Consider the following 27,826-nt stretch of genomic DNA (forward strand, 5'->3'; position numbering starts at 1 on the left):
TTAGTATGTCGAATAATATATCTTTGATGCAATTACGAATATGGTTCACAGCCGAAATCGGGGCTGTTGCGTGCTCGCGTCGACTTGACGCTCGTCTCGTTAGTCGTTAGTTTGTTATAAAGCGTTTCGACTTTGTCCCAATTTTCCCTACATGCCGCTTCTTGCGACGTTTCAAGAGGCAGTGTCTGTTGTAACTGAAATTGCTACTTCTTCCAGAGACAATAGGCGAAATAGACGGAATTGCCCAATCGCATCTGAAAGCGCAATATACGATTTTCCAGAGAGAATTTTCCCTGTCGAAGGTTAACGTCTAACACTCTAGCGCATAAGAAAGTCAGTTTTCCGAGCGTTTGGTAGCGAATACCTGCGAACCATCTCACAGACACTGTCTCTTTCGAACACGACCATTGGACTTTGGAATAGCCTGACCATTCGCATCTAACTTTCATAAATGTCTCTCTATGTCTGATCTTGAAGTTTCGCGTTCAAGAATTCGTTCGATCAAGACTTCGCGGGTTCGACGTGACTCGCAGAAGCTCGATATTCGAAGTCGTGGAGCTTCAGTGTCGCCAAATTTGATTTAGGAACGCGTTACAGCTACGTGGTTGCACCGCTTATGTACCCATTATTCAAGGTCTCGGGTTTGTTCACGTAGTCGACCGTAGATATCGAGTCCCCAATACCGTTGTCAATGTCGATCGCGTCCATGGACGGGAAGTCGACCCGCAACGGCACCGTCTCCCTCTTTTCAGCAGTCGAGAGAATTTCAGGGCTGCCATTCTCGTAGTCGGGAACGGTCAGTTTGGCCGAGTTCGGGCTGCTCAAGAAGCTTCGTTTGCTTGGGTTCTTCGGGCTTAAGGACTTGTTGCCCATAGAGAGCTGGCTCAGGTTGCTTCTCGACGTGCTTTTCGCGTTTATGAAGGGCGAGCTTTTTACGGACTTGAGACTGTTCTCCACGACGTGCAGGTTCAACGTGCCGATCGAATCGCAGCTTGCATCGTGGCGGTTGGCAGTCGCGCACGGATCCATTTTGTACCGAGGGCTGAAGCTGTTCTTGGGACTGCTCGGTTCGAAGCTCGCGAAGTTGTCGAAATCTTGCCGCAGTGGGGAGTCTTCGTCGCCCTCCGTTTCTTCTTCCTGCACGTCTCGTAAAGTGGACATATCCAAGTGCCTAGAAACGAGTAGAGGCAATGAATAAAAAATGTCAAGACAGTGGTGTGACGTAGCCTAAAAAAGGGTTGCTTACCCGTCGGTCTGTGGGGAAGTGGAGCGATTCTGATATCGAGCTTCGATTCCCTCCTGGCTGTGGTAGAAGCTTACTTTCTTGAAATTTTCCGGGTCGATGTGTTTCAATAGCATCGATGCGATATCCATGAAGGTAGGCCGCCTAGTGGCTTGGTGCCTCCAGGTCTGCTTCATCAGTTCGTACAGCATTTCTGGACAGTTCTCAGGCCGTTCCATTACTCCTCCATCGATCACATATCGCAAAACCTGTGTCAAACGCGCAAATGTTAATCGAATGTTAAAGAAATATTAGATGACAAGTATTAACGAAACCGTACAAACCTGGTCGTTCGATAGGCCCTGATAAGGTTGCGACGCAAACGTGACCATTTCCCACAATACGACTCCATAGCTCCACACATCTGAGAAGCTGCTGAAAACTCCGTCCTTCAAACTCTCTGGCGCCATCCACCTCACCGGAAGAAGGCCCTTGCTACCCTTACGATAGTAATCCCTCTCATAGACGTCTCTGGTCATACCGAAATCTCCCACCTTCACTGTTAGATCCTCAGCAACCATACAATTGCGTGCGGCTAGATCTCTGTGCACGAACTTCTTTGTGGAAAGGTACGCCATGCCGTCCGCAATCTCGATCGCCATTTGTAATATTCTCTCTAGTTTCGGCGGCGTGTTGGAAAAGTTCTCGCAGGGTCTGTGACTCCTCAGATATCGTTTCAGATCGCCGTTCACCATCAACTCCATGATGACCAAGGTCGGCTGTCCTCGAGTCACGACGCCTAGCAACTTTACCACGTGGTGGGCATCGAAACCTCTGCGATTAAACATGATGGACATTAAAGACATTCGATCATTGCTTATCTCTTGAACTTACTTCATCACGGACGCCTCGTTGAGAAACTCGATTCGCTCTCGATCAGTGGCGTCCTTGTTCACCGTTTTCACGGCACACCGGACTTCTGGCTTCTCCGGCACGATGTCCCTAGCGATACCATCGTACACCATACCGAACGTGCCGTTTCCTAACGGTCGAAGCATCTCGATCTTCTCTCTAGGCACTTCCCATTCGTCCAGCACGTAAGGAGTGCTCACGTATTCTGGATTCACGGTCGCTATCAGAGTCCCGTTCGGTCCGTTCAGGAACTTCTGTTTGTACACGAAGAATGAGCCGAACAAGAAAAGCACGAAGAGCGCACAGAGGAGCAGCCAGAAGGTGACCCAGAAAGTGCTCAGTGAGTTTCGTTCTTTGATGTAGAAATACTTGGCTGGCGTGTAAGCACCGTAGCCCGCTAAACTCGACGCTCGCACCTTCACGGAATAGTTCCCGGGTTGTAGTAGATCGTTTATCACGTACGATTTGCCCGCCTTGATGAAGTCGGTCCGCGTGATGCAAGCTGTGGCTGCGTACGGGTTGTGCTGCAACAGACGACCCTTTCGAAATCATTCGGCTGTCTAAATTCGAGTCATTTACATATATATCTGATACGGCATGCGAAACTTGAGAAATGCGATAGAGGAAGAAAGTGAAAGACATTTGCACTCACGTTCTGAATATCGACCCTCTTGTACTCGATTTGATAGGTGAGTATCAGGCCGTTCGGATGCGGCGGCTCGTCCCACTGCAGCGTAATCAGCGTCATGCTATTATTTTCGCCTGACATGTTCATCTTGAACGAATGCGGTGGGATATTGTCAGCGTTCTGCAGCGGTAACGTACGATACATCCTCATACTCTTGGAGGAGCACTTGTTCTGCGCGTCGTTCATTTCCGGTGCCCTACAGGCCTGCACTTCGATGTTGTAAGCAGTGAAGTGACGCAAGTTCTTCATCGCAAAGGAAAGGTTGGTGCTGGGCACTCTCCTTTCGAATACCACATACGTGTTGTTTATGATCTTGTCCTGTATAGGCTGACCATTGAAAAAGAAAAAAATATCGAAGGAAAGTTAGTAGGCTCGTGCAGCTACTAGTATCGAATATTTTACCTCATCAAGCTCCGCTGACGCTTTCGCCTGTATGGCAGCCGCAGCCATCGACATTCCCTCTGCCTCGCGTTTCTTCCTCGTTTTCCGTTTCACGTACACCTGGTTGTGCAGAGCGTCCTCGAAAGCGATCGCACTGGTGACTTCCTTCTCCCGAAGAGATTGGTCGGTCTCACGATCGGTACATACGCACGTTCCGGCATCCTGTTTCATGTTCTGCTCCTTCTCCTTCTCCTTCTCCTTCTCCATCTGCTTCCTCTCTTCTTCTTCCTGCATGATCGCTTTCGTGTCTGACAGTAACAGTGCTGAAAGACGAGCGTCGTTTAAAAATTTCACGTCCTATTGTTACTGTATTATGTTTGTTGTGTTTGTTTCTATTTCACCCTCCTCGGGTTCTCACTTACGTTTCTCGCAGTAGTTTCTCTGATTGATGTAGCTGGGGTCATCCGGTTCCCACCTTCCAAGTATCCGATAGTGAGTCAAGTTCCCGTTCTTGTGAAGCGGCGGTTGCCAGGACATAATCAGCTCGCTGCTCGAATTGCTCCACGTGTCTAAAGACCTAGGCGATGTGGGAGCATCTGGTGGAGTTCTAAAGTACGTCAGTTTGCTTTGAGCCCCGAAGTTCTCTGTGGCGATCGTATAAGTTTTTACGTAGTACGCGTACTGGGTGTACGCTTTCAGTTGAGACAGAAAGTAAGTATGCACGCGTCGAGAATGTTCCAAGCTGGTGTTGGTGTTGGGAGGGACATCCTCCACCTTCCACCTGTCACCACCGCACGCATCTCTACCGTCGTACATCGTCAGGTTTTTATTCGGTGCTTCTATGAAATACACTACGTATCCGAGGAGAGAGCGGGGATCGTGGTGGACGAAAGGCTCCCACTCGATCACAGCGCCCCAAGGTGCCATGTAGCCTACGGAGGTCCACAGCTCGGTCACGTTGCAAGCCATTTTGTCGCCGTTGCTGTTAGGCGCCACCTCGTAGTGGGTGAATGGGGCCAGGCCCGCCTTCTCGCGCAGAGTCTCGATTTTGTAGAGACACAGCTTAGGGTTCAAGTGAAAGAAGATCTTGCCAGGCTCGACGCCTTTCGATAAGATCTTTATGTCCTTGTGCCAACTCCAGTCCCAGAGCTCTTGAAGATTCTGGTTGTCCATCACCATCAGCGCGTACTTGGTGTTTTCGGTGTCGTTGCCGCGTATCACCCGAAGATTCTGTAGGAAGTTCAAAGATATCAGGGGGAAACTTCGCGCAACCTTCAGGTAGCCGTTTATCTCCTCGATGGTACTAAGGTTGTCTTCTAGCTCCTTCACGATGTTCTTGCCGCCGCGAATCTGGATCTCGAGGCTGCCTTTGATGTGAGTGCAGCCGCGGAGGGTCTGAGCTGTGGCGATGTTGTCCACGCTAGCACCGGGACACTCTTTCTGACATAGACCCTCGCACTTTTTACAGGCAGGCTTATCACTCTTCTCGTCGTCCATGTAACCAGGTGGGCACTCCATCACGCAGGTACCATTGAACGGTTTGTATGGGTAGCTTGACGTTTTGTGCGCTTCCTTCGGCTTCGGCATCTGAAGACATCTGTCTTCGTCGATGCACCGGTGATTCATAAACCTAAACGTTCCGTTGGGACAGTGTTCCCTACAGTCGTTGTCGATAGTCGCCACGTCCTTGCAAACGGAGCAGTCGCGCGACGTCGGCCCGGTACACGTGCCCAGACACGACGAGTGACAGCAATTACCGTTCTCGTCGCAAGCGTTGTTCTCGCATTTCCGGTCGCAAACTGTAATCGAGAAGTCATTCAGCGAATCAGAGCATTCCTGCCACAATACGATTTTGTAGGAAATTTGCGATACGAAATAGTGGAAACATGGATTAGGAAGTTTATACTTTTTAATCTTGCGATCAGTACCGCAACGTACATACTACCGAGTAGTAACTGCCGAGGGTGAACATTGTCGCAGTGCCGACACGCTCGTCTGAAGATGGCCATTGCACACGTCAGTATTTTATCTTCAACCGAATTGAGGAAAACCAGTCGAAAATTTCCCCTGCGGCGTCAGCACAAACCGAATTTGCGTTCTCACCAGAAAATTTTCAACTTTCCAGTTTCATTTCGCAAGTTTCCACGAGAGATTCATATTGGAACGGATGATGTTGGTAATGAGTTTCAAACTTATTATAGAAGTTGTTTCCAAAACTCGACGTTAGTAATCTTCCTAAGATTAGTAACCTTCCAGGTCTTCTAAATACTGCGGAGAATTGAACGCGTTCAAAGTATCTAACGAGTGAACCGATGAAGACAGAAATGCACGATTACGAATGACGAGTTTTTCAATTGGGGCTCGATGCGTAAAAACGAGAGTATTACTTTGTTGGCAGTGTTGTTGGTTCCAGCACAATGTCTCGTATACATTTGTCTGTCTTCGAGGACAGTGTTTCTCGCACACTGGGCAGCCATTCCTCGGTTTGTTTCTCTGTGAACAAACAAGAAGGCAAAATTAATTTCGTGTCTGTTTCCAATCGTGTACTCTTCTTTACTCGAACAATTGTTTCAAAGTATTCCTTTCAACTCCTGAAGGAAAGACCGAAGTTCAACAAGTATACACGGCTCAAAGAAGCACGTCCATTTACCCTGTCAGAAACGCGAACAAAGGTTTACCTAGTCGTCAACCACGCTCGCAACAAAAGAATTCCTTAACTTCAACGGGGGCCATAGAGACTGAGCTTGGATCGATACGTCTGGCGCCTACTATTATTCATCTTTATCGCCTTCCGGTACTATTTCTCTGACTTGCCCAAACTCTTATTTCCATGCACTTTAGAAAACGAGATCGCGATGCACTTCTTTTCACGTTTTTTCGTCTCTTGCCCAAAATCCAGAGATTACATCGTCCCCTAATACGTGGTATAGCGTTAATGGACACATTAGCAGACACGTGTATCCCTAATCTGAATCTCATTGTATCGAGGAAGCCATGTGTCCACTACGATGAACACGAATTCCCTACGGATCGATTCGCTAAACGTTATCGAGAGATAGGTCGAAAGTACCTTCACGTAGGACATCCGTCCCTTGGCGTCCACGTGCTCCGTGCAAGTTTCTCTTTGCTGGAAGTTCGAAGAACAAATTGCATATGCCTCGCTCTCGCCAATTCGGAGCAACGATTATTTCTTCTGCGAATGGATAACAGATTTGCTTTCCTCTCAACGATTCCGCTTCCGTCTCGTGGAAGTCTCGAACTTCGACCCGCTCGAATACTCTGGCGCGTCAGCCGGAAGCTGATTAACCTCTTAACTCGGTCACGATCCACGCATCATCCCTCGCGAAGTAAAGCTATCTCTAGGTTGGGAGAGCGATGCAGCTTTACAGATTCGAGGGATCGAGCAACGTATAGACAGTAGGAACCGCAAGAGCACGCAACGCGATATATACATTTATCGATATAAAGACAGTCAGCGTGCGAACACTAAATAAAACCGATTCGTTGCGCTTTATCTAGCGGGTAATCAAAATTTTCATGAAATTTGCCAATGACAAGGGCTCGATTGATCCGTGACTTTTGTTCGAATCGGACTTCGGTTCACGCGACTATCGTTTCACCCAACTGCATTCTGCTCACGCCACGGGGACGAAAAATGACGTAAGACGAATTGCAGAGCAATTAGAGTTACAAATTTCTTCTCCTCGACACTCGCTTGGTGGCGTTCATTCGCTATCGTACTCCAGAAGGCTTCAACGACGATTTCAGATTTCCACGGGAAAGCAAAGTGACGCGTATTCAATTAACGTCGCAGCTCCACTTTTCGGAATCCGCTCTGGCCATGCAATCTCGTTATCGTTTACCAGTCTCTCTCAGTTATCGTGAAATCTTGTTATGCATATCGTTCTTTTTCTTTTTATTACCTTAGGAACTCGCAGCGCTTTTGATGCGAATTGAATTGAAAGTGTCAAGGGGTATCACAGGTTTTGACAATGATTCTTCTGATTCATTTAGCTGGTTCATGAATATTTGAAGCCTCTTAGAAATTGGTGACGGCAGAGTGATTCACTGAGGTTTCTTATATTTCTGTTAGAAACTTAACAGATATTTTGCGCAAAATACTTGAAACATGGACAACTAAAATTGAAAACGCAAGTCTGAGAAGTTGAAAGGTGAACGCGCCACGCGTCGCGTACGTGCGCCCGTGACGCGAATATCACGGCCGCGATAAACGAGGTCGTGAAAGACGCGAGACGCGTTCGAGAACCGTAAGTTACATTTTCTACGAATTAACGAGTGTTCGCCATAGCGAAATTGCCTCAAGTTAACTGCCAGCCTCTCTATACCCCTAGACCGATAATTTTTCACGCGTTAACTTCACCGTCACGTTTCATCCCATTAAATTCTCTAGGGCGCCATAAAACGATGCCAGATCTTATTCGTTTTGTGAACTGCAATCTCTCGGACGGAAATTTTGAAGGGTGAGCTTCCTACGAGAAGACTGACCTGCATATACAAATGGGAAGATGAACTTAATCCACGCGAGTCAGGTGATTGAACGGCTTATGAATGTAGTTCCCCAGAACAATTAACGATGGTTGATATCCAATGCGAGCTTTCATCTAGCTTCCACCTTATCGCATGATCCATCTACTGGATTGAGTGCGCAACTTCCTGGTCTGGTATCGCTGCCGAGGTTCATCGACTTTCTACCCCTCTTTCCACCAGGTTCGTGTCAGACCACCCTCGTGTGCTCCCCCCCCTCTCGTTACGATTGTAGCAGATTTAGGACGTTTTCTTTTTTTTTTAACGAGGGAAGCTTCTTTTACCTCTTGAAAGGAATCGTATTTGAACGTTGATCTAGCTCTCGTTAGAGCCGTGGAAATCGGAAAAGGGAACCGGGGCGAGGATTTTCAGTGCGTTTCGTTGCGCCTCCATGGAGTTTGGTGCGCGAAGAGGAGACGGCTCGATAGCAACCCGGCCGAAATCGCTTTTCCACGGATAACACGGCGATATTATTACCTTGCTGCTAAGAGAGGAGTGTCGGCCGATCTACGCCAGAAATAGTCCGTCGGAGAGCAGTGCCAGAACGCGATTCTCTGTTTGACGCTGGAACCGGGGCAATATTATTGCTTCCGACCAGGACGAAATCGTCGCTCGGGGAGCGGCGTGGCGGCGTGGCGGCGGCGAGCCGGAAGTAATTGCTCGTGACTCGTGACTGAGAGACGAACGTTGGCCGATGCAGTCCGCGACGGGACCTCGAGAGCGACGAAACCGCGGCGTATTCTTGGACAAAGAACCATCCCGATAGGAGAAAATAATGTCGGGAGAGGGAGGAGCGCATTCCAGCGGCAGCGAATCGCGACGACCAGCAACTAGCCTCGTTGCATAGCTACGATTATTTACTAGCGAGCAAATAGAATTGTTTACCGACGGTGCCAGCCAGCCGGGCCCAGTTCGTTGCTCCCCCCCTCCAGTCGAAATAATGTCCTCGTACGGGATAAAGAATTCCTGCCAAGACGGTGTCGACTTGGCCCGCGCCAGAACCCACCGCTATTAGCCTCTATTGCTACTTGCTCGCACGGGATGGAGCTCCCGTGCCAACCGATCTGTCGGCCATCGAAACGGCACTCTGCGGCCGCGTCTCGTCGATATTAAAACCTCACTTGACAAATGCGTCTTGATTATTCTCTATTGCCGTAAACGCAAGAAGAATCGACCCGAAAGCCATTCCAGTAGTTTAGAGACTAGCTAAGTTTCTTCCATTCTTTTTGGCCGAAGTGGGGTAACTGAGTCCATGGTAACGTGGTCATTACGCCATTCAAGATCTAAGGACTGTTGCAGCCTTCTGTACGGTTGATGGCTTCCTATATCCTCTGGGATTCTCGTGTAAATTCATAAATTGTCTCTGAAGATTTCCTAGAGGGTAGGATCAAAGGCACTTCTTAAGCTTTCGGTTCCGTATCAGCATCGCACGTTTACCGCTCGCAGTACTTGCGAAGAGTGCTCGACGTTTTCAACGCGCGCGCACACGTTTTTTAGAACCCCTTGGTCGTTTTCGCCTCTCGGATGACGTATGGAATACTGCAATCTTCTCTGTGCACGCGCAACTCGCGTTCGTTAAAGCGTTCAAAGGCAAACGGATTAATCGCCTCTGCGGTGTCCTTTGTATTCATCTAGCCCGCAACGTGTTATGATTAAAGAAGTGACTATCTCTGACGATTGCTAAATCATACAGAATTCTCCGTCTTTTTTTTATAGAAATTTGAAATTGAAGTTAGATTGGTGATGCATTAGTAGATAAAACTGAGATCAGATCAGAACTGAGATCCTGCTCTGGACATTCACTTTACTCTTAGCACAGCGGCAGTGCACGGAAGGAGAACTCTCACACTCTCGAACTATTTCAAGTTATAGCGAATATAGGAACGTGTTCATATCGAGAAAATTGTAGAAACAGAATGTTTCGCACAGACTTACCACGATGACGTTTTCACCTTTGCCAGACTTGGCGATCAGATCCCAGTCGATCGTGTCCACGAAACAAAGCGCAGGATTCTTTTCGAAGCGAACAGAACCCCGAACAATCGTGGTCAGGCTGTGAAGACCAATCTCCTGCAGGTTCAGCATCTCGAACGTGACGAGGGCGTAGTTGATGAAGAGAGAATTGCCACGTATTACCGTCAGGTTCGGGAACAGTCGACCGATACTCCGCAATCCCCGTACCCTGCAATCGAGACAACAAGGAGGGATGATGAAGCAGTCTGTGAATGGGAAGTCCGGCTGGCAGCCAGTTGGCGCGGCGCTTTATGGTGCCGCGTGAAGAAAGCCAGAAAGAAAGGGGGAAAGGTGTGGGGAAGAAGGGAAATAAAGAAGAAACCAGACGAGAGATAACGCGCAACTGACAGAAAGTTTAGTGACCCTCGACGAGAGGAGTGGTCGTTGCAAATGACCGTGCTCGTTCGCGAGTCGAAACCAAGGCTGCCAGCTAACCTTGTCAGCTCCCTCGTGGTCCACGTGCTCCTATGATTTATCGTTCGAACATTTATGTACTCGCCTAGGTTCTTCAAGCGCGATAGAGAATTTAGAGCGTACTCTACAAGATACTAAACCCTACTATTCCTTACGACCAACAACTCGTTTACAACTATTACCTCTAAACTCCGAGTGCAAAGGATTAAATCGATGCAACATGGTTGCATCCTGTTGAGAAATTGTGTTCTTTGAATTACATATTACCTGTACAACATCAGATATCCGGTGATCTCCTTCAGCTCTGGGAAGGTAATGTTATCGAAATCCGACGGTTCGGCGTTATCGATCAGCAGAATTTGCACGAAGCCTTCGACCATACGGCATCCTCTCAGACTTGCAAAATAACTTACATTGTTTCTTATATCTACGCTTTGGCACACTGCAACAGAAAATGCACCTCGTTTAGCGTACTATCAGCAATAGAAAAATGTCTATTTCTAGGATTAGCTTCTTCACCCTTCGGGAGACTGAGTCCCCACAAGAGGGTGACTGAAGATTTAGCGACAACGATCGCGTCGATTACGGTTCATTAGCGTTCGGTCACGGGAAAAGGAAACTCGCCATCCGAAGGTAAGGTCGACCAACCTCGTGTTAACCCCACTAGATCGCCGATATCCGTTGCCTTCCCCTTCCACCGAGAAAACCGAGAAAACCGGACCAACTCGAACGCAGTCGGAGTTATTCAAATCGCGTGCAGTTGTTCGAAATTGTTCAGAGGAAGCTAAAAAGCAGACTCGAGCCATGCATCACGGTGGAGGTCATCGTCGCATCGGTTACCGGTTCCACGTAGCCGAACCTTACGATAGCGCGGACAAAATATTAACCATAACCATCCACCGGTCCAACTAGTTCGAGAGCACCCCCAAAAAACTGGTTACTATTTTCAGCAATTTACGTTCTCGCAGACCAGACAACGAGACGGCTAAATCCCTGCAACTTTGAATCGAGAAGATAGACTTGTCGTTGAGAAGGATCCGTTTATAGAGCAGCATTCCTTTGGATCTGGCCAGTGGTCACCCGTTTCCGATAAATGGCTCTAACAAATTCCCCATAACGACGGCATCACCAACCGTAGTGCTCGCGTAAAGGCAGACAATGTTTATCTATCTCGACGAAATCGTTGCCCATTTGCGACAACTGTCACTCCCAAGCGTCGACTATCAGCCGTGACATTTTTCCATCCTGATTTATCTGTAGAACGCCTGGTCACGCCCAAATGGGGGGCGTGCCTCGATTCGATAGAAAGCAATGTAGGAAAAAGACGTGTCTCGCAGACGAAAAGTCAGTAGGACGAGGAGGGCAGAGAAGGCCGTGGCTCGTGGTTGGAATTTATTGTGGCGTGCGTGAAGCAGCGCGTCTGTCCACGTGCAGACGCCGCGCCGCGCCGCGCCGCGCCGCGCCGCGCCGCGCCGCGCCGCCCGTAGACGTGTCGCGCATCGCATCGCTGGAGAACAGTCACGACAAAGTGTCGACTCTGCTCGTTGTAACGGACCGCGCTAAAAATACATGCATACATACGTACCGCGGCTGGCATTGGAATAAACACGAGGGTGCGCGCGACTGATCTAGCCAACGCATCGCGACGCCTCTCGCTTCGTCTCGATTGCTCGCGACTCCGCTCGTTTCTATACTACGCATTTAGATCGGCAGCTTTCAACCTACAGTTAATTGCCCGCGGGCATATTCTCGGTTCCCGCACACACGCGTACACTTTCTCGGTAAACAAAACACCGCTCGCTATGCGAAGCCATGCCGCTGTTCGTTCACCGTAATTAATGGCTGGGAGAAGCTCGGTGAATGAGAGGGTGAAGAACTTTGTCTGCGTTACTTGTTACTCGAGTCCAATTCAATTTCGTAGAATAAATTCGGCGAGGATATGCAAAATAACCAAGCAGGAAGTCGAGAATGAATGTTATTGAGACGTAGGACAGGTAGTCGAAGGAACAGGTGATGCACTGGAAACAATGGTACTCTATCGTATCCTATCTTTCTGTGGGAGTGAAATATTCTATTCTATTTCACTCTGTATTTTTCGCACGTGTCCTCTGTTTCTCTTTAATCCCCGGATATGAACGGAGTGAAAAAAGGTACAAAATATATGTATTTACCTTGCGAAATCGAATATATAGTCGATGCAAAGGCTTGTTTACTTAGCTGCCTAGCCATATCAAAAAAACTGCAAACACATTTGTTCTAACTCGCGGAAGAATGGTCAGCGCGAAAAACAGGTTCACATAATGGAAAGATTGTTTGTTTATTTAGTTTTCAATCGTTTTCTGCCAATCTTAATGAATGTATTTGGAGAATATTATTCTGCTCCAATACTATGCACTTAGTTCTACTCGAACCTGTTTGCTTACTCCATTCCGATCACAGTATTCTTCCCATGAATGATGGAATTTCATAATAAATCATCAGTATAGGCGGTAGGTCGCTTATCGGTAGCCACTCCATTAATCTATAAGCTATGATTTCCGGCGCCCAATTAACCACGCTATTTTCACCTTTGAGGAAATTCTAAAATTCCCTTATCGATGCTTCTTTGAAATCCCCACAACCTTCGTTCCACGCGTTGCTTTCCCCCCCCTCCTCGATTAAGCCAACAGATACTGGATTTTTCGACGGAAAACACTTATTGCGTCGTTCCGCTATTCGATAGGATCCAATGCAAGCTCGGTGATTTTTCCTCGAACGCCGCCAGAATTCGATTCCGCGTGAAAGGCGACACCTCGAGAAGGGAAGGTGACGCTTTAGAATGAGGGGGAAGACAAAGAAAGGAAGAAACGCGGTCGCAACGGGGAGGCGCAGTTGGCTCGAATTAAGGGCGGCCTCGGAGCTACGCCGTTGGCTTAAGTTACCCGCGATCAGCGATCCAGGTTGATACGAGTTCAGATCGAGGAATCGCGTAACGCTTATCGCTTAGCTAGGGCTCGTCTGCGCTCGCGCAAATTGCCGTTCCACGTGAACACCGTAACGTCGGTACGTCGCGGTCGCTGCTTCTTCCATTCATAACCCCAGCCTCGTAGTAAACACGCTCCTCGAGTACACTCCTCTATTCTTTCGCTAGTCAATCTTCTGTCTTCCATTTTTTATACTGAATTTTTTCAAGCGCGGAACCATAACGCTCAACTCAATCGTGGTAATGTCTGGCTAAGGAGCTTTTGCCTTTACTCATTCTGTTCGGTCATTGAGAAGGGAAACTTTATTTCGCAGACTAAGACCTCTCGAAACGAATATCTTATCAACACGTTGCGTAGGAACTACATGGATTTTACGTGACACGAAATCGCGATATAGAATAAGCTTACTGCAAATTGAACTTTGTTTCTTCCGCTTGTAGAATGATTCTACCACGATTACTCTACAACTGGGAATCTCTGAAGAAGCAGATTCGATCCAATTACGATAAGGCGGTCCAATATTATTGCCTTTCATAATGTTATCGTTATACAATTCTACTGAGTGAGTCGAATAACGATAACCGAAGCACGATCTGCGATTCCATGCTTCTAGGCTTACGAATTGGAGCGACGAAGGTGTGTCGCAATTCTTGGAATTCGCTCATCATCAAGGGTTTCAGGTGCAAGGCGACACGTGTCATAGGTGTCGACTGACGAGGAGTTTGTCACAGGGGAGAATCAACTTAACGAGTTTTCTGTGTAGAAGGTTCACGGTTAAGCAATTAATACGCGCGACGAGCGGCCGAAGCGAGTCTCGAAAAGAAGGATACAAAAATAAACGAAGCTGTTCTTATGCACGGAATTTGTATCGTTTTACATACGCATTTGAAATTCCCTTGGCGTCGAGAATATTCGACTACCGTCGCGCGTTTCACAAATATTCAGCACTGTGCCAACAGGCTTTCCTTCGTGTCCCTGGAGATTCGAGAGATCAACACGTAGGATCAAAGAAGCTTCGTGGTGGACCGCGGCGTCCTAGAATAGCGAGAATCCTTCTTTGCGTCTATTTCAATCCCGCAGCGAGTAGCGTAGTCTGGCTTGCATAGAATTAACCTCTTGAACGGTGGTTAGAACGACCCCGTGGCAAGAAACTCGTTAGGTTTCGCAGAACCGATGACCTCCCCGAGGGTATCGAAGGAGGATCGTGGAACGGGCAGACTCTGGCTTCGATCACCGTCCACGGATAAAGCATTTTTAATTGCTGAACGATTCCGCTGCCCAGCCGGTTCTAACTGACGCGATACCAGCTTCCAGATAATGTTTATTTTCCTTAATAACAGACGAGGCCGGTTCTTATCCACCATTGTCAATAAAGCTTTCGCTTCCACTGTGAACATTCCGATCGGTTAAAGTGTGTTCGATCAACGTCTCGATAGGACCGCTCAAACAATGATACAATGTATCTAGAAGGGTGTTGCCAGTCGTTTATTGGTTAATTATATGGCTCGAACGCTGTTCAATATGTAAAAGAGATTTTGAACGAGTCTGCTGACGGGCACAAGGGATCACTGGATCAGGACTGAAACGTCGAGCAAGGGAGTTCCAACGAGGTGGACATATGGTACGCTTTTATGTCCTTAGCGTGACGGATAGTAGGTAAAAAACGCACCGAGAGACCAATATGGTACGCAATATTCGAGGTTTCGTACGAGTGCATTATCAATCGCGTCCCGTGCATCGAATGCGTGTGTGCAGTTCCTCAGAGTTATTCACCTCTGATTTCGCGCGAAGAGTAAAGGTCCTCGTCGATTGTTGATGTGGCGTGACGCAGCGCGGCGTAGCGAGGCGAACTTACAAGATGGATCAGCCATGCGTGAAGGTTCGACGCGGTGTGCGGTCCAAGAGACCAAGAGAGTGGACCAAGAGACGCCGAACGAAGGATGGAATGCACCATGGCAGCTGCTGCTATCTAAGAAGTCTTTCTATTTATATTCCTCTCTGGTTGCAACAACCGAGTCGGCTAGTTCCCTTACCCGTCGTTGTTAACAGGTGTAAAGCTACTTAAAAGCGCCTGCAGTCCATTCGGCTGATTGGACGAGCGCACATTAGCGCATTTGTGCTCGTTCATTTCCTCGGCACGCGAGCATGAGTGCAAGAAAATTGCAACCCAGCATCGAAATGGACGATGAACGACAGGATTGCTGGTCGGCTCGCCGAGCCAACCACCGATCGAGCGGCCATGTAGTCGGAGGGGATCGTGCAACCAGTTTAAAAAGTTGCAACGGACGCTGCATTCCAGACGCTCTCCTCAAGGTTATTAGCCATTCACCCAAAGGCTCGGCTACTCGGATGGTACGCGCAACCATGTGCCTCCGCTGGCGACACTGCTTCCAGAACTTTCTCTTAACCATTTCGAAGCATTCGGGAAACAGCCACGAGCCTGGAGGCTCGAGAACTTTCAATGTTCCAAGCGTGTCCTTCTGCAGATAGACTATGTTGACAGTGAAAGATATTCCTGCTACATAGATTCTAATTTCGACCCTTCCAACCAACTGGAGCCCACGAGCTTCACACCGTTGGCAGGGTCATCCACCTTTTGCTATTTCAACGAACTTTCAGTAGAGGGTGAAGAGTCGATTGAGCGACTTAGTAGTTGTCAAGGACCTTCATCGATCCAAACTGCGCATCTTCTAGCAATGTGTAGTTAGAACTTGGAACATTTGCAGTTATTCCAAAGGTAGCAAGTCGTATAAGAGTTATTTTGCAGCGCAGTTCCGTACTTAGCTGAAGAAACAGGAATATTTCGGTTGGAATTTCATCCCATTCCTCTCTCGAAAAAAGTCGAATCGTTGGGGCGAGCCGGTATTTCAAGAAAGTACGGAAAATTCCTGGCTCGAAAGTAGAGTGAACGCGCGTGGTTGCGACCGGATCGATCGGTGTAGCAACTTTGCAAGAGCGCGCTTGTTTCGTGAACGCAAGACTATGCGTATAATAATACATTCTCTCTCGCCAGCAACATCGTTCTGACTAATTGCTACTCAGTGTGTTCCGACGGGAATAGTTTACGATCCAAGATTTGCTTCGGTGTCTTCGCTCCGATTAATGTGGAGCGTTCAGAATAAACAGGAGAATCTGACAATAATGTTGTTCCTCTTCAGCTTTCTAGTGCTACGTTCTTCACAATTTCCATGCATTCATATTCACTGAATGCGAATAAATAATTGTCGATTAGAAAATTAGGAGACACTTGTTTTTCTAATTTTATAAAGGCTTTAGTCCTGCAACCTCTATTCGGAGCACCGCAAACATGGGACCACTAATAGCCATGTACCGAATCCCTCGATGCTTGACGGCGATTCAGACGAATCTTGTATTGATGCCTATGCCTGCCTTAGGCTTTGAAACGCTGGGAAATTCCGCATCAAGCGTTAATGGATAACGAATTGTCCTCCCGTAGCGGATCGATGCTCACGATCGCGTTCGATAATTTCTATCCAGGTTGCTTGCTCTTGTGCATGCAGCACAGTATCTTAGATAAGCTTCCAGTCCGACTTGTAGATAGTGAAACTTTCCTTTGATTCGAACCCCCTAAAGGATCCCTCACACTTCTAATTAGCGATTACCCTAATTATTTCCAGTCTGTCCAGGCTGCAGGGCCCAATTTCTCCCGAGATAATTTTGTTCGTAGGTAGAAGAGAATTTCGATGAAGCGTGTCAATTGGTCGATCTACGAGCTACGCGACAGGCTCTCGATTCGAGGACTTCTTAATGGCGCGAAGCTGGGCGTTTCGATCGCATAAATTAGTCGCGGCAGCGTTTGTCATTCCCGTGCTTTGGGCTCGTTAAATCGTGACGAAGGCCGGAAAGCGGTACGAAGCCGTGACGCCACAACGCGACGCCACAACGCGACGCCACAACGCGACGCCACAACGCCGCGCGTCGCGTCGCGCCGACTATCGTGACTTCGCACGAGTCCCGCATCTCGGCGACGACGAGACGGCTAGAAGCGAGATTACGAGGTAGGATTGCTGCTCGTGTTTCTACATGTAATCCCCGATTTACTTCGCCCGACAGGTCCACGCAATTCCAGGATGACGTATAGGTCCAATAAAAACGTTGAAACTGCGTTCGCCGCTTTTGGGGTTCTGCTTCGAACTTGCGATCAAAGTTGCGGTTACCCGAAGAACGAAACGATTCCGATGGCCAGTCGCTTATAGCTAGTCTTCTCGTTTCCAATCGTTGAGAATGAAATTGCCCGTCCGAAAGAAACGAGTTTTATGGCAGCTGTAGTTCGGTTCGAAGCGTAATGGTGTTCTCAAGGTTGTTCGCCCTGCGGCGAATCGAGGACAGGGGAAGGCGAGACGTCCAGCATTTTCTATGCAAAGCATACTCTCAGTACTTAGCGATCGGAAGCGGAAGCGGCGAACTCGAGCCAAAATACTCAGCCAGCAATATCCGCTGATTCATCGCGACGGCTCGCCTCTACCGGATATGCGCGCTCCCCGCGGAACGGTCGGAATTGTTTTACTTTCCGATTTAAATTACCGTGGCCGCGGGAGGGTGTTGCTTCTTCTGGGGAGCAGAAGATCTTGGCAGGGTGTTCTCAAGCAAACAGCTCGGTAATCGAGCTGACGATTGCCTACGACAGTCGGGAAGAGATGAAGGCGGTTGAGCTTGAAATGAAGAAAAAAATGCAGAAACTGATTAATGGAAGCCAGCCAGAGGAGAAAGAGAAGGCTTTGGAGAACTCTTGAGATAAGAAGAAGACTCGCCAGGTTCGACTCCGAGGACTGACGACCGAGGACGACTAGTCGTCCTATTAACGGCCGATTAAATACCCGACTCAACAGCGGACACGAAGCACACGATGATAGAATTTCCACGCAGGGGGAACAGGGTGTGGTGCAGGCGCGGGTGTGAAAGCGACATCGCGAACCGGGTCATCAACCTTGGCCAGCCGATGACCGTAGGCCCAGCTGAGGCTTTCCTTGAGTATCTCCTGTTATGTGCTCGAACGATACCGGAAGCTGCCGTCTAGACGATGCTTTTTTTGCCTCGTTCCGTCGGTTCCGGTGGCCAGCTTCCTCTTCAACGTGCAATTCGCGCGTGGCTGCCCTCAATTCTAGTCGAAAATTACACCCTTCGTGCGCGTGCTGCTGCTTTAAACCTCCGCATTTGACCCACTTTTACGTTCGCTTGAGTTATGCAAACTGCCGTGTGGGTTCCTTGAGGTGAACGTTTTGGGAAGGGGAATGACTGGAACACTTCTGTGTTTCTGTGGAATAGGCACCCAAACCTGTAAACTGACTCCTAACGATTGCTAGAGAGATACAGTGGCAAAGCACGGTGGAACGAGATCAGATCTAGAAACCACACGGTGCTAGAATCGAGGCTTTTATCGCGACAGTGGCCATTCATTTCGGCCGAGGAGTTCCGTAAGTGAGACACGTCACCGTCAACTATCTAGCGGAAGCAACGCAGCCAACCAGCTTAATAACCACTGACTAAACTCCAAATCGAGGGCGTATGTTTACACGACAGATCCAGACGAACCATATTTTCTCTCGCTGCGACACCGTTTCGGCCTACTGATCGATTCCTTCACTACCTGCCGTCTTTCGATCGAAGCTAGAGGCCTGGCGGAAATCATTAAATAATGTCACCGAACGACTTCCGTCGCCTCTTACCGTTAACAGTCTTGCCACTTGATATGCTAGCTGACGCACCTTAATTACATGGCTTCCCCCTCGTCGATTTTCAACGCGAGCACACGCGCCTCTCTCCACCTTTCTCTTAACTCGTCTTTATGCGCGATCTTCTAAGCCTTTAATAAGCCCCTGAAGTGTATATGGGTATAAATTTTGTTAGCCCACAAACGAACGATGCACGAAACGTCATGGGATACAAATCACCTGCGTTTTATATGAAAGCGTATGAAATACTGTGCATGATTCCTTTATAAAACGAGTTAACCTACTTAGAGACTTTTAACAAACAAGCCGCTTCCAGCAACATTGGTTCTGTTTCATTCGCTACGAACATCGAAGGACACGTGCGTAAATTTAATGAGTGAACAACGCGAAAACAATTGGTCGCTCTCGACGAATGACGCAGAGAGGAGGGAATTGGACAACATAAGCCGATAGACGCGTTCGCGTTGTTAATGTTATTTAATTCCCAGTCGTCGAGCCAGTCGCAAAATGCAATTAATGGTTGTCGGCTGGCGGACGTGTCTCGTTGTACAGCAAATGTGAGTGTTTCCAGGGAAACCATGCTGCGATATATTGCAGAGGTCCAGTTGAAAGTGTGTCACGATTTCGTTACAACTTTATCCGATTTCGAAATCTTGGACTCTTCTAATACGCGCCGTACCGCGTGAGTCATCAGTGGTCTACGATATTTGTTGGCAGAAAAGTTTTCTCAACTGGATGAGCATAGTTTGTGGTTTGAAATTATCCAATTTCGTCAAGATTTCTCAGTCTGAATGATGACTCGAGGTACTCGAGCACAGCGACAATCTTGCACGAATGACAAGGCAAAGGGTGACCGACGCAAAAAGGAATCGTAATTAGCGTTAGCTTGTCAAATGGGAAATATACGAGGGGTAGAAAAGAGGCAGCAAGGTGCAGGGCAATTATCTTCGTTAATTATTTCACGAGTTGCTTGTGTGCGAGATTCGTTGCATCACGTTCCACTTTGAACGACCGAGGTTCTTTTGCTCGAATGCACCACCGCACACCGTTCAGAGTCAATGTCCCCAGTGGTGCGAGTGAAGACATCAAGAGACCCTGCGTGAAACGCACTTTCGAGCAGGACAATAAGGGATGCAAGAGAAGAGGCCAGACATGGAGGGAGTAAAAAGTGGACGAAAGTTTCTTGCTAACGGGAATACTTTTTTCTGAAACGTTCTTTGCCAACCGTAACGTTTTCAATTAATTGGGGAATTTGATCGGCTCGGCTCCGAGCGAAGGGAACCGGTGCACCCAAATTGAAGCAGTTTCGAGCAGAACTTCGACTATGGTCCACGATTATACGTGCAGTTGGCGACGGCGGCTCGACCACGGTTCGCTGTTCGTCGAAAATAGATCGTTGTCAGCGATAAAATGTCTCGTGAACTGCAGCGTATAATGAGCAGGGCTCGTCCACGCGTATACGTTGTCGTACACGCGACCAGCTCGGAAACTATCGACGAATGAAACGTACAGACGTGGTAAAACCGATCCATTCGATCTGAAAGAGTTACAACCACATTCGGGTCGATAGCGAAATCCTGACAATATCGAATCCCATTGCTTCCACGGAAGGGCAACGTCCAGTCTAGATTCCAGTGCGTCCCAGGTGCTTCATAGGAAAAAAGAACAACGTCCGAGCCCGCATTCCTTTCCTGAACGGGCTAATTATATGCTCCGCCCTCCTCCCTGTTATTATCAAAGCTTTCTCGATAGTTCGTACATTATATACTTATCGAAAATTCAGTAGTCTTTTACTGAATCTAATTATCCTAGCGATCGAGCTACGTGAGCTAATTTACAGAAGCTCGTTAAGAATATAGTAAATGTTGTATTAAATTTTCCGGGTTTAAGCGTTAACAGTTTTCATTGAATTCACTTCGAGATGGGTATAAAGTATAAAGTATGAAATATCTATTTCTACCGTTTCCTTAATCCGCTACTCAGTAGCAGCTGACGCGGCCAAGAGGGAAGACTCAAAGTCTTAAACGGCAGTCGGCAAAGCTATCTTAAGCTTGATCGTTCTTCTTGTTTCGTTTGTCTCGACTGTCTCCTCCTTTGCACCTCATTGAATGCTTGAAACTCACGATACAGATGAAACACAAGAGTGAGTAATGCGTCAACAGCAAAGAGAATGGCGTTTGATTTTAGCCCATTTAATTGGCCAGGAAGATAAGGAACATGTGAGCGGGTTTGGGCCGAACGTCAGGCTCTCTGGTGCAATTGGCGATCATTGGCCATCGTCGCGACGCATGGCGCGGCATGAAAGCGGAGAGAATGTGGGCCGTGGGACGCTGCCGCCCGCGACAAACACGTCCGATCTCATCCCGAACCACATTCCAGAACGTGCATCGCTTACTGACTTTTCAGAAACCCCTGCCGCTGGCCCTGCCACTGGCCCTGCCACTGGCCCTGCCACCGGCCCAACCGATGCAGGTATCCTCTTTCCCCTTTTATTTTCTATGTCGCCTTTATTCGAGGCCTACGCGTTTCTCCAGATTTCCCGCGGCAATTTCGAGACTTTGATCAATCAGCCCCGACCCTGCGGTCGATTGACGCATTAAACTCGTCTCGAACAGTCGCAGTGCTGTTAATTGTTTACTACTCGAGGCGGATCGAGACTGGTGACGAAGAACAAAGGATGTGGAAGAGGCAGTGATATCTCAGTCTTCATAGACGCCTCTCGAAACGTAGAAAGATCTTCCTCGAACTTGCGTTTATCCTGTAGTCCATTTTATTACGCGTAATTGCTTCTATGCCAGTGTTTTTCTTCTATTAATGGCACTCGCTAACTAAGAAGATATTGTTTGGCCGGCTCAGTTCCAGCGAAATGAATGTTATACTTCCAGTTAATTAATATTCATAACTGCAGGTTAAATTTTGCTTAAATGGAGGTCCGTCCTATCCGACCTCTGAGACAGACATTAATTCGTAGACCTTATGCCGCACAGAAGCATTACTGAGAAATCCAGACGGTGCGAAGTTCGCTTCTTCTACTTTGCCTCTTTCTTTTTCTACTTCGCCGTCAAGTTTACGATTCAGCGGGGTCGTTTACGGATTACATACGCACGAGCACGTGTTCCTTACAAGACATGAATCAGAGCAGCTGTACCACTGACGCGAGAATCCTCCTGGATTTTACCTGCAACTCCATTCACCTGTAAGCGAATGCAATGTTCTCGGTCCGCCTTTGGTCAGACGTGACCACATTCCCCTTCGAACATTCCTCTCTTTTCAGTGGGAAAGAACATGCCATCTGAAGTGTCGCGCGTCGCGTCACGCGTCGCGTGGCGCTCATCGCTCCAACAAATTGATGAGGGACCTACAAGGGAATAATTGCGCTGCCAATCCTTCTTCTCTGGCCTTTGCACGAATAGTCGATTAGTTTCGGCCGAGCTGAAATATGTCATATCACCGGAAGCATTTCGATGCTTAACAATCAGAGTGGAAAGAGGAACGCTCAGTCATCTCGTTAGAATAATTTGTTAGTGATTTAATTGGAAGCTGCGTTGGTGGCGTGTTCCGACAGAAAATATTAGCTCGCCCGAGGGGACGCGGGTCCACACGCCAAAACGTACGTTCGTAAAGCTGTTTTTGCGCGACTGCGTTCATTCGCGAGGCTGCCACGATCGGATATACTGATACACGATTCCACGGTCCATCGTGTTCGTTTGTTCTACATACAAGGAAGGATAATCTCTCTCTTCCCTTCCTCGCTCGCCACTCTTTCTGTCCTCTCTCCCTCTGGGTGCTTGTAAGCATACTGATTTCTGTCGTCTCTGTTCCTCGCTGTCCCCCCTGTCTTCTACCTTGTCTGGTATCATTTGCTCGCAATCCGATTACGAGAACTGCCATGACATTTGAAATATGAAAGCGACGTGAACCGATATGCTGCGCGATTTGGAAATGTCATCGGTGAGTCCACGCATATTCGTCGCTGGTTTCGAGATTGAAAGTTTCATATTCATACTGTGACGACACTTTCAACTTCGAGATTTTCGTAGTATCGAAATTCGAGTACTTCAGCATTCGGTGTCTTTTTCCATCTTGGAGGACTTGGCTCGTGGGTCTTAGAAGCTTGATTCTAAAGCTTTGCGGAGTCATAGACAATGGACTTAGAGTCATACCTGACGCTAGTACGTATATATTTAACGCGCGAGCTGTGCCAAGCAACACATCACCGTTGTCAGCAGACACTCAGATTAATTTATCTCGCCAATTAGGGTGAAGTTTAGGGTGAGTTTAGCGTTTAGATCCCAAACGTGGGTGAAACTTCGATTCCACTTTCTCGCCCAACAACCTGAGACTCTACGCGTCTTTCGAATACGCGCGGTATTAAAAATCGATTAACTCTTCTTCTCCTATATCGATCTCAGTCTTTCTGAACGCAGGATCGGTCGAACGGAACGAGAAAAAGAAAAGCTTGTAGAACCAGTAGCTCACAATCGAGTAATTCGATTTCATTCGATCATACCGATTTCACGGTAATTCTGTTAGCAATCGATTTATCTTTAGGTTCATTTGAGGTTGTCGGTCATTAAGAGAGAGTTAAAGTGAGAAAGTTATCTTTGTGAAAATCTACCAAGTGTCTCGTAACTTATTTCAGAAACAAGATAGCGAGGAACTAAACTTGGCAGGCGGATCCAGTGTGCATTTGAATACATAATTAGCGTCAACAGGACTGCAGCACTTAGGTATGCGTAAATAACAGAGGGTTAACACGATTTCGGGCGACGCTATTCTTGGAGGTACTTGAGACCGCCAGCTACCACAATCTTGGCGAACTCTGAAAAATAAACAGTCATTATCCTGGAGTAAGAGTCAGAACAAAGGAAATCACAACTTAACCTCTGCCAACCGATCCTCCAACGTTTCTCTTTAGCCAACACTCTGTTTCTCTTAAACACTATTGCTCCTCTTGGAATGGAACAATTTCCCCGATACGATCGCTGTCACTTGAACATAAATAATTAATCGAATTTGATTCAGAACTCATGGTTCATAAATCGTGTCAATCAAACAATGGAATTTCGAGGTACGAATTAGAAAGCTTCTAAAAGACTTCGCCAAAGTCACGTATAGTGACACTAAATCGATCGACAAATGTTCAAATTATCGCCCATGAAATTTTGTAACGAAAACCATAACAATTGAATCGCCAGAGAAAACAGAGTGAAAGGCGTTCCTTGGACTCTTCTGACCGAAAAAGTCTCGACTGCCAGTCTCGTTTTCGAGAGAATAAGTTATTGGGTCGATGGTCTTTAACCCCGTTGAATCAATTCTTTCGAAAGATCACCAAGAGAACGTCGTAAATCATTTTGACGTGTGGTGAGTGGATCGGGGAATACAGAAAACCTCGAAAGGAGAGGCGTTCAGTGTGTCGGCGATGTCATCGGTGACGGAGGTATCGAGAGGGAAAGTGCAGGCGCGGCGCGGCGCGGCGCGTCGTCGCGACGCAGCTGATCACGAAGGGTGTCAATTAGATAACCACTGATCGAGGACCTGTTCATGCGTAACGAAATCAGCTCAACTTCACGACGGAATCTCCCCTTTAAAAATCTGTCTCCTCTAGAAATTTGATGTTTAACATCGAGGGTGTGAGTAATGAAAACAGAATGACCTTTGGCAAAAGTAGAACTGACCTTCCTAGTTGATCGACAAGACTCAAATAATAGTCTTTAGAGGTGGAAGAGTGGCCAGTAATTGGCGAATTCACTACCATCTAGGCCTACCACTAATAATACGAGTACTAAATTCCCTTCGAGAGAAGCGTAAAAAGAAGAAAGTGAAAGAGAGCTCTTGGAGGCACTAGGGCGTGTTTTATAGCCAGGCCAACTGTGTTCCTCTTCACGGTTGACTTTCTCGCGTTACAGAGCGACACGTGAAATTATGCAAACACTATTTCCACTGTCATTGGCGCGATCAGAAAATATCGCGGCACATTGGAAGGCGACAGCAAAATGTACAAATTCGCTGGCACGTCGCTACGCATGACAGGCAATCAAAATTTCAGGGTGAAATTTCTCAGTCGCTGCGAGTTTTCACGCAAAACGTCTTTAATTTATGTATTTATCTTTTCGTTCTTTCATGTATTCAATATTCGTTACCTATTCTTTTCAATTCCACAGTAGAATATTTTTAATGTTTCGTTTAACTAATGCACACGTTCTTCGATAACAAAGGGGCGGGGATGTCGATGTCGAAATCGATGTCGAAATCGATGTCGAAATTTAGTAGATGTTTTAGCGTTCCCTCTTTGTTTCCGCCTCCTATTTAAAAACAAATAACATAGAAGACCGGAGATTACTCGGCGCTAATGAGAACGAGAAGACGAAGCGTAGGAGGCGAACTGGTCGTGTTTAAGCAGCATTTTTAGTTCGGCCCTTGAAAACATGGCAGAAAGAAGCGAAGAAAGAAAGGCGAAGGAAACGAGCTTCCGGCAGCCGGTGAGCGTTTTCGATTTTGCTAGTCCAGCTCACCGTCTGGTCCTACAAGAATGTAATTATCGTTCGAGAGGATTGAGAGCATAGTTCACACGTACAGGACTGATATTTTTGTAGGAAGTTTTGGAGCGGTAAAATTTAGACAGATTAATTGATTGCATACCCGTCTGATTGTTAAATACCTTGGCAACAACTTCGTAGCTAGATACAAGGAGCTTACTGATTCGAACGTAACGCAATCTGCTATCCATCTACAAGTAATTTTGTGCCACTCCGTCAGGACGACTTACTTTCCTCGAATCAACACGAATATTTTCACCCTCTCGCGCAGCTCTCTTTCCTCCACCTTTCTTTCCACGTCGCCGAAGGCGATCTTCTTAATCCGAACTTTCTGCTCTGCTCCGTTTAACACGAAATATACGGATCTATCGGTTGGAAAATATCTTTGACCTATAAATTGAATGGTTTACACGGAAGATGCGGCAAATTTCTGGAAATTGTTGGGCTGATAACCCTCGTCAAGGACTAATTTAACGAGACGCAAAGATGAGCGAGGACGCCAAGGAGAATATTTCTACAGCTCGCTTTCGCTGTCTCCTCTCTCCTATTTTCTTTTAACCGTAAAGAGAAATATCCTTCATTGCCTTCTGAGCATCTCAATTACACATCCATGTAACCGCGTCTGCAGGTCCGCGCTTAGCTCTTGTCTCCTGCGCGTGGAAACGTCAAGTATTTACCAATGATTCGGCTGTTCTACCGCCTAATGATTTTAATGAGCTTTTGTTCGACGTTCACTTACCAATTAACGAGTTAATTGCACCGCTCCTCGGCCTACGGTAATTTATTAACGCCCCGAGCATCGATCGCTCCCGTCTGATCTCCCGAGGCAATTCTTTTCGAACCGGCTGGATGACATTGTAAACGTACGAGCCCTGCGGTTTCGTCCTTCATTCGTATGAATAGCAACGAGAGTGTCCAGGGACTTGTTCCCCTTGGGATACCGTTTTGCGCAGCATTTCACTTGAAATCGATAAAATCACGTCGAAAAAATGCAGCAACGCGAAACTCCATGTCGAGTGTGTTTAATTAGAAGGGATCAAGCGCACGAATCCGCGCGGATGTGCTCGCTACGTGCAGCTTAGGTCGTTTAGCTCCGCGTAGGATGAAAATAATGCTTCGTTACAGAGGTGAATTCGTTATGAAGACAAAGTTTTTGTCTTGGTGCATACGCCGTGCAATCAGTAACGTGTACGGCTATATCGTGAGTTGATACATGAATTACGCTCTTTCCGTTCATTTCGTTGATACGAGAAGCAAGTAACAGATCGATAATCAGCAGAATTCTCCACTGTCCCGGCTGTCAATGAGTTTCGAGCAAGCAAGGAAATGCTATTAAAGCTATGTTTTTTAGAGGACTACCGAAACAAAAGTGGGGTTACAGATAGCAGCCGGTCGGATGAGTTGCGAGCGTAGGGCGTTCAAGAAAGACGCATAGGCAAATTTACGATAGTCGTAGCGTCTTAACCTGAAAGTGTACCAAGCGAACGATAAGATTGAGCTCAGTATTCATTCATTTTCCATCGTTCGTTTAGCTTAAACGTAGCTTTAGGTTATTTAAGTGCAATGGCGCGAAAAGCAAGGAATCTAATATTAGTTGAATCTTTCATCCCTCTTAAGAGGGGCAATTGTGCAAATGCATTCAACGTTTTCTTAGTGACAAGCCACGATGCTGCATTGTTAAAAGGAAGAAAATGTAAAAATCAACAAAGAGAAATCCTCAAATTTCTCCAGATATTCCAACTGCAACATCATCGAAAAGATGTCGAAACTGTGACGAATGAAATGAGGACTTGCGCTTGTGTGATTCGTTTCGTTATCAGTTTCGCGCGAGAGTCGCTGTCATAGGAACTAAATTAAAATCGGCATCGAGAAATTGCTCGACCGAGTTTTACAGAAACTTAGATAGAAGTTGATAAATAGATCTGAGACTCACCTCCATCTTCTTTGGAGGAATTCCTCGACGTTCCCTTCTGAGGTTCCGTGAGAGCGGGGAACACGAGTACCGATAGGAACAAAAACATCCAGAGCAGCGTATACCTCTGCCTCAGCCAGCAGAACCCTGTGCTCCGCCACGAGGTCCACCGTAAGGTGTCGGCGAAGTGGTTGGAGATGCGGTGGCCAAGTCTCTGGCAGCCGACCGTCCCTGAGGAGGTCATGGCGTGGTTGCTGGCGCGGTTGCTGGCGCGGTTGCTGGCGCGGGTGCTGGCGCGGTTGATGGCGCGGTTGATGGCGCGGTTGACGTCGCGACGCACGTGCTCGCCGTGGTCTGGTGTTCGACACGGCAGCGGGTAACAGCGTCCCTGAAGACGCTCACAGAGGTCGCAGTGGGTGGTCAGGTTTGGCCGAGTCGACGCGGAAGACGACGGCGTAGATGAGAGCAAGTGGGACGGTTCAGCGTACTCGAGAGTGGCACGACCTGACGGGCAATGACAGTGGCAGCCGGTGGTGACGGCGGT

The 27,826-nt window shown here is 47.5% G+C and overlaps 2 protein-coding genes across 2 annotated transcripts in view; one reads left to right on the top strand and one right to left on the bottom strand.

Moving 5' to 3' along the window:
• The window catches only part of LOC143181030 (uncharacterized), an 81,149-nt gene that overhangs the window by 31,235 nt on the left and 22,088 nt on the right, over positions 1-27,826 (top strand). The window lies entirely within an intron of this gene.
• Positions 585-27,664, bottom strand: Inr-2 (insulin-like receptor-like). Its single transcript, XM_076379784.1, has 11 exons — positions 27,304-27,664; positions 10,443-10,617; positions 9,684-9,930; positions 5,591-5,696; positions 3,626-5,002; positions 3,225-3,526; positions 2,787-3,149; positions 2,117-2,658; positions 1,567-2,056; positions 1,247-1,491; positions 585-1,171 (listed from the first exon to the last, which is right to left on the bottom strand). The coding sequence occupies exons 1-11, from the start codon at positions 27,524-27,526 to the stop codon at positions 598-600; spliced, it is 4,644 nt and encodes a 1,547-aa protein (XP_076235899.1). The 5' UTR covers positions 27,527-27,664; the 3' UTR covers positions 585-597.

Source organism: Calliopsis andreniformis, chromosome 6 (assembly GCF_051401765.1).
Source record: "Calliopsis andreniformis isolate RMS-2024a chromosome 6, iyCalAndr_principal, whole genome shotgun sequence".
NCBI lineage: Eukaryota > Metazoa > Arthropoda > Insecta > Hymenoptera > Andrenidae > Calliopsis > Calliopsis andreniformis.

Bases quoted from the DNA above. Each gene is read 5' to 3' on its own strand.
- Inr-2 (XM_076379784.1), bottom strand. From the start codon at position 27,526: ATGACCTCCTCAGGGACGGTCGGCTGCCAGAGACTTGGCCACCGCATC. The intron at 10,618-27,303 runs GTGAGTCTCAGA...TTTCTGTTGCAG, and splicing joins TTCCTCCAAAGAAGATGGAG to TGTGCCAAAGCGTAGATATA. The intron at 5,697-9,683 runs GTAAGTCTGTGC...GTTTGTTCACAG, and splicing joins AAGGTGAAAACGTCATCGTG to AGAAACAAACCGAGGAATGG.